Source organism: Lycium ferocissimum, chromosome 2, assembly GCF_029784015.1.
Source record: "Lycium ferocissimum isolate CSIRO_LF1 chromosome 2, AGI_CSIRO_Lferr_CH_V1, whole genome shotgun sequence".
Taxonomy (NCBI): Eukaryota; Viridiplantae; Streptophyta; class Magnoliopsida; order Solanales; family Solanaceae; genus Lycium; species Lycium ferocissimum.
The window spans coordinates 63,143,200-63,150,518 of NC_081343.1; the positions used below are offsets into that span (position 1 = coordinate 63,143,200).

At 35.6% G+C, this 7,319-nt stretch overlaps 2 protein-coding genes and 1 non-coding gene across 3 annotated transcripts; 2 read left to right on the top strand and 1 right to left on the bottom strand.

Annotated features, from left to right (window-relative positions):
- Positions 1–2,636: 2,636 nt before the first annotated feature.
- LOC132048299 (uncharacterized) lies at positions 2,637–3,346 on the bottom strand. The gene is made up of 2 exons (XM_059439206.1): positions 3,110–3,346; positions 2,637–2,895 (listed from the first exon to the last, which is right to left on the bottom strand). The coding sequence occupies exons 1-2, from the start codon at positions 3,166–3,168 to the stop codon at positions 2,724–2,726; spliced, it is 231 nt and encodes a 76-aa protein (XP_059295189.1). The 5' UTR covers positions 3,169–3,346; the 3' UTR covers positions 2,637–2,723.
- Positions 3,347–6,092: 2,746 nt separating this feature from the next.
- LOC132047862 (leucine-rich repeat extensin-like protein 1) lies at positions 6,093–6,584 on the top strand. The gene has a single exon (XM_059438841.1). It carries the CDS (start codon positions 6,093–6,095, stop codon positions 6,582–6,584), a length of 492 nt encoding a protein of 163 aa, XP_059294824.1.
- Positions 6,585–7,205: 621 nt separating this feature from the next.
- Positions 7,206–7,279, top strand: TRNAM-CAU (transfer RNA methionine (anticodon CAU)). The gene has a single exon. It is a non-coding gene; the product is annotated as a tRNA-Met (tRNA).
- Positions 7,280–7,319: the final 40 nt, after the last annotated feature.

Here is a 7,319-nt window from a genome sequence, read left to right on the forward strand (position 1 = left end):
ATATTCGTCGGTCTTTAATTTTTGCCCTTCGCATGCAACTTTGAGCTTTCGCGTTGTTGCTCCCGAGTTCGAACCCCCGCTCAAGCAAAAAATTAAAAAAAAAAAATTGCAAGACAAGGGTTTGAGTCGCGTGTATGCGGGACCCGCATACTTTTGTTAAGAATTACAAATTTTACGCTTGCATACTCATGCCTTATGGGTAGACTTGGCATAAGTGTTCCACATAACTTTGATAATTCCCGGTCAAAATGCCGGTGGGGGCATACTTTTAACGGGCAAACTTTTATCGCCGGACCCGCATAACTTTGTATCTGCTTGCGCCCGGACCCGCATACTTGGAAAAAAGGTAAATGCGGGTCCGCACATGATATTCCTTCACAAATCCATACTTTTAACGGGCAAACTTTTTACGGGACCAAGTTTTGAAGGAATTATCGTTATCACTGATTTTCACAAATAAGTATGCCGGTCACTTTGTAATTCCTTAACAAAAGTATTGACATAAAGCGAAATTTAAACTTGCCTTGCGAATTTTTTTAAAATTTTGACCGCGCGTGGGTTCGAACCGAACCTATGGGTGTTAAAGAAGGGCAAATTTTAAAGATTTCAAATAAGCAAAATTTAAAGACCACCCCAAAAGAAGGGCAATTCTGCGAATTGCCCGAATTGAATTAACCAAAATCCGAATTTCCCTATCATGCCCACAACATCACTCTACAAAATTCTTGATTATTCTTAATGGGTAACACAGTAGAATGTTGTTAAACTCTATTAATAATATTAGTTTAGTCCTCTTTGGCCAGATTATAATACGTATGCAAGTACTGTTGAGCTTTAATGTGATAAATGAATGGAAAATGGAGGAAAAAAATATGGAGGGAAAATGAAAATTTTAAATTGTTCTTTTTGCTTTTTGGATGAAGCATTTCTTCCACATTGGTTGCGGAAACAAGGCCGTCTCAACAAAATTGGCGGCCTCAGGCCAAACTTCATAAAGAGGCCCTAATTTAAAAAAATAAAATAAAGAAAATATCGTCATATATATTTTTATTTAAAGTCTACTTTTCTAGCTTTTTTAGATGCGAACTCATTAATTATCGTTTTATAATCTATTTGTTCTAACAATTCTTTTTCAATTGATAATATAGCTAATCTATTCAATCTCTCTTTTTGCATAATCGGATTCATATTTTCTAATTGACATATAAATTGAATAAGTTCTAATAATAACTAAAACAAAAATATTTACTTATGAAATAAGAATATCAACAATGACAAATTTTCAACGAAATATAAGATAAAGTTAGAACAATAAAATCTGGTTCAAGAATTTGATAAGTTGATATAATGATATCGAAATAGTGTTGCGCTGCTTCAATATAATGATTGCTTGTTGCAAGGCTTGATAATTTGAAGAAGAAGCCATAAAGTAAATCTTGATCTTTCGTAAGTACTAAGTTTTGCAGCAGAATGTTTAGGTGTTTAGGAACTGAGAATTTTCAATAATAATAAGAGTACAAAAATGATGAAAAGAAGAAGAAAATAAGTAAATATAAACAATAAAAAACAATAAAAAGAATAATACAAATATACAATTACCAAGAATAGTTATCCCATTCCCTCAATTATGCTCAGCATTCTGCTCCCCCATAAAAGGGAAGAAGTTACCATTCTCTCCCCAAACAAAATCCCCAATGCGGAGCCCACTTCCCATAATAAAAGGAAGAAATAACTGTTGTACTTCTTCCCAGTATCTTTTCAAACTTCCAATTTAACGTACACTTTTTTTTAAGTAGTAAATATATGGTAAATATATACATGTAGGGTGTTAAAAAAAAGTAGGGCCCCCAAAAAAGTGGGGCCTTAGGCCATTGCCTTACCTGCCTACTCTTTCAGCAGGCCTGTGTGGAAAGGAAAATTTTTGTGCTCCAATATAGATGCACTCCTTCTAGTTCCTAAAGGAGGTAAGCCTCTGGGTCGTCGGCGCTCGCTTGGCCTTGAATTTGATCAAGTGATTGATTGATTAATCTTTTAAAATTCAAATTATGACCCATTTTTCCCGATCCGATTCTGACCTGCTGGTCCGTTTTCCTTCTTAGAATAATTTAAATTATTCCTGCCCATCTATCGGAACACAACCTATCTGAAAGGGTGCAACCTCTGAATTGCACCTTTCTGAACCAACGCTTCCATGGCTGTATATATCCTGCTAATCTATAAGATATTCGTTACGATTTTTCTGATCTTCTTTCTCTTCTACTTCTTGTACTTCATAAAAATTTCGTGTGATTTACCGCCGTTAAGTGAGTTCGCAGTCACTCGAGTTTGTTGTACAACTCCAACATTGAGTAAATCATCGTTGAAAGGATATACCTCGGATACACGGAGGGAAATAATTTCTCTAAGAACGCTATCAAGATACTATTTTCTAAAATATTCCAGAATCTGTTTATCTTTATTTTCGAATACAGGTTTATAACAAGTACGATATTAAGAATTTAACCACAACAAACTATTCGTAATCCAAATACACAAAACCAACATAGTGCTTATATATCTTAGTGCATTACAAAAGCATCATACATTATTATCGTGCTACAAACAAAACCACGTCATCCTTTACTTACTAGGTACAGTAATTAAAACTGACATACGTTTATAGTAAGATGGAACTTGCAAGCAACATTCCTTACATTATTATTAAAAGTAAAAAAAAAAAAAAGTTATATAGGAATAGAGTTGGTGACTGAAGGATAAATCACGGTGGCTGGATGACCCATGATCCGACGGCCCTTAGAGTGACGGAACACATAAACCAGTGCACCAACCGGCCGTTCTACAATTGCTGCCGCAGCAAAAGCCAAGAAACCAAGTGTTGGACCAACCACCTTGCACCTGTCAATTCAGAATAAACACAATAAAGTTTGATTAAACTACCCCTAACTAAATAAGTATTGAAATTTAGCCACTTAACACTTAATAAAGAATCTTTCTGGAAAAAAAAAATAAAGGTTAAGCGAACACTCTTTTTGAACCTGAGGGAGTAGTACATTTTCTTTTTTTGCAATCAATTGACGCATAATTCGAGTCAAACGCAAATAATACTGACCTACAAGGGTTGCTAGCATTGCCACACTGCACACAAATTGGAACTCCAATACCACCCATTCTTTCTCCTTACTACGCAGTTGTGGTATTTGCCAAATACACAGTCAGAGGACCAGCTCGAAGAAATAGGAAGAAGAAGAAAGCTGCAATTTTTGTAATGTTACACACAAATTTTGCTAAAAGAAGCATGAATCGACAAGTTGAAAATCGGGCTATTAATAGGATTGTTCGCAAAGTGATGAATGGCGGTGATGATGTTTATTTAAACGTGGAATTGGACACGTGTTGGTTTATGAAGCTGGTGGTAGAAGAGACGTGTTAATCAACTGTTGCATACCGACACGTGTCCATACGGGAATATAACAATATTATCATACCCAAAATCGAGGAGTTGGAAGTTAGTTTTATTACTCCGTGATTACTCCGTCTCTTCATTTTTACTTGATCACTATATTAAAAATAAATTTTATTTTTACTTGTTCACTTTAGCATATCAAGAATTTTTTTTTATTTTATTTTATCCTTAACATTAATTTCTCATTTTCAAATCATTCTCTGAGTCCATGAGATTATATACCAATTAATATGAAAATTATAATAAAATACATAATTCATTTATTAATTCTTAAGGAGTGTGCGAAGTTACAAGTGGACAAGTAAAAATGGACGGAGGAATATTTTCTTCGTTTTACTTGTTTCTTCTAAGTTCCAACATTTTAGTGATAATTATTTAATTTTTGTACACGAAATTAATAAAAAAATATCACGTCAAGTTTTACATTTATTTAGTCAAATAGAATATATAATTTTCCCCGATAATGCCATTTATGTTGAGACGTAATGAACAACTGGTACATATTCCGGCAAAAAATTATACGGAATTGGAGAAATATGGGTGCATGGTTCTCAAACAGATGTTTTTTCTGTTATCTAAAAGGCTTTCATGCCCATTTAGAACATCTAATATCATCCTAAGAAATATAAAAAGAGGAGATAAAATGAAAAGACGGGATTGCTCTCCTTATTTCTCCATTTTTAGCTAAACTAAACTAGTTTGACCATGGAAATTAGTTAAATTGGTCGGGCTCAAGTATAAAAGATAGGTCAAAATTTCCAAGTTATTTATACCACCAGTGGGGCTCAAGTTGAAAAGATAAGTCAAAATTTCCAAGTTATTCATACCACAAGTCGGAAATAAAGGTATCCCGCCGTGAAATTCTCACTTTTGAACTCTCGCGTATTGCTTTCATAATATTGGTATGTAATGTTAAGCCTATTTTCTTTCTTTTCCATCCCCATCCCCCGCAGGCGGAGACAGAATTTGGATCAAAGTTTCTGAGTCCGGCCGAACCCGCCGCCAGTAGTATAGTGGCTCCTCAACATCTCCCCCCCCCCGCGCATTTACAAGACTAGGCTGAATTACATGTACATTTAATTTGATAAGGAGCATCGGATGTTTAAAATGGAAACTATAATCATAGACCCAAAATAAATCCAAAAGCTCTAGAAAAAGTGTGTTCAAATCTCTACAAGCTAGTAGTACTTCTTCATTTCCTAGTTACTACACTTAAAAAGAGTATTTGTTTTTCTTGCTACAACACAAACTCTTAAAGCGCCCCTCTCAAACAAGATATTACACTTTCAAAACGAGAATTTAATCAACTCATATATGATATACTGTAGAACAATAGAAGTATAGATGAGGATGATGGAATGAATATAGTTTCTACTTTATACATGGAATTTGACCTTTCACCTAAAGGTCCATATAAAGCTAGATTCGATTCTCGTGAATTTTTTACGTGCATGCGTACAATTACTATAATATTAGGCCAACTTGAGACATTCAAAATATATATGAAGATTACTGATGCATAAAACTAAAGAGATGGACCCCATACATGTGGCAATCTGGTTAAGGGAGTTTTGCGGTTTCAAGTGACAACCAATTGAGTCAATAATTCCTCCTTTATTTCGTTAACAAGATTGATCAACACTAATTTTCATGGAATAAAAGACATATTAACACTTTAAGTATGTCCCTTCTCAAAATGAACTCATAAAGATTCAATCATTGTTGCCTTGGATTCCAAATGCAGACTAATGCACACAAATCCTAAGCACTTTTTTGAGCCACATGCACCCAAGCTAGCATTGATGCTCATGAACTTTATATGTTATTCCTTCGTTGCTTTCTTTTGTTTTTGAATAAATTTTTTGAAACCACTATGTCATTCCCCTTGATATAAATTTATGAATAGAATGTACAAGTAACTTCAATTTCATGGTATTAAGAAGATTTCAAATATAGTGCATTAGTGGTATATATAAGTTTTCGCCGTTCAGTATAATTTAAATGAAATAAATCGTGTTTTTTGACTTCAGAATAAAAGGTGTGGAGAAAAAGTGTTTTCATTTCGATCAATACAGTTAATCATACTTTCGGACATAGTAACAAGTGATCGCTATTCGCTAGAGCAACATTTTCCCTTGCAACTCATGGATAGGTACGCTGTTACATTTATGAGTGCAACCGCTACCTGTAGCGGTTTCCCTTGCAACTCATGTATCATCGAAGGGGGCAAACCGCTATAGAAAGGATAAGGATCTTTTACACCATCAATATTGTAATCTGTAGTAGCATACTTATCATTATTATCGGGTTATCAATTGACCTTCCATCGACAACGCATAAGATTTTAAGTCAGAAAGGTAAAAAATCAAAACGAATTGAAAGCATTTTCACGTAAGATGCTTCAAAAGTAAGGGATTCATCCAAATGTTTATTCAAGGTGGCTTTCAAAGTTTCCAATAATAATTCGCTTACTCTTAACCAGTAAACCAATTATATCGTTGACGAAAAAGGGTACCTTTTCCTAATATTCCATTAGCGAGGCCACCATCAGCTCGCATGATTCCTTCTCCTTTATGTGTATATATATGAATTCCCAAGTGTTCTCCATTACTCCATTTCTGAAAACACCATGGCCACAAAATTCTGCTGCTTTCTTCCAATATTGATCCTAACAATATTAACTTTTAGTTCTTCTGGAAATGCTCAAGCGTCTGAGATAACAAGTTCTAATGAAGCTGTTCTCTATGCTTCTCCACCGCCACCAAATGCATGTCCCTATTCTTGTCTTCCTCCACCCACCCCTACCGACTGCCCACCACCGCCACCTTCACTGCAGCAACCAACTCCAACTACTCCTTCAAAGCCACCTTCGGGGCCAGTCAACTACCCACCACCATTGGGGTATTATTTGCCGCCAGATGGATACTCTCTCCCTCCACCAGTGTATGTGTATGGCCCTCCACCTCCTAATCCAATTTTGCCTTACCTCCCATTTTACTACAAGAATCCACCACCACCATCTGATTACTCTTCGGCTGCAAGTCATTATGTGACAATCAAGCAGATGAAGAGCAAGTTATTGATGCAAGCTGCACTTCTTCTCCTTATTTGGTGTCAGTAATGCACCAAACGAAGGTGGCAAGATTTTGCATCAATATTTTTCAGCATTTGGCTTTCACTAAGCAAGTTCATGTGCAGTACAATATGGTACAAATATGAATTTTTCTGGGTATTCTTTTATCTTATTCTTCTCAAGAGGGCAACAGCACAAGTGGCAAGTATTCTGATTCTCAATTACTATCATGTTTAAATTATTTTTGGAAGGAGCAGGTTGAAAGAAAAAGCATCTCCTTTCTTCTGTGTTCTTCCCTACAAATTTGTTCTCTCTCGGGTTCAAGGGTTTACTGCATCAAGTTAGTACGTTAGACATAATGTACTATTTTTATTTTTCATCTGCCATAGTATACTAGTATACTATGAAGTAATTAGTGTAGGCTACAATCACTTAAATTAGTTCTGCAACAAGGGCCAATAGCTGCCTTCACTAGTTCAATGATTATTCAGTAGCCTTAATTCAAGTCTCTGATAGCTCCACACTACCAAACATTTCTTTCGCCAAGATAGTAGCCAACAGTCCCAATTTTCCAATCATCAGAAGGATCTCAGTGTATATATAGTTTGATAGGGTGGAGGGGCGCATTTAATCCTTGTTTATCTATTAGTTTTCAGTTCGTATCTTTGGCGCGGGGTAGAGCAGTTTGGTAGCTCGCAAGGCTCATAACCTTGAGGTCACGGGTTCAAATCCTGTCTCTGCAACATCTTGTTTTGCCAAACTATTGTAGGGCTGAATCTGTTA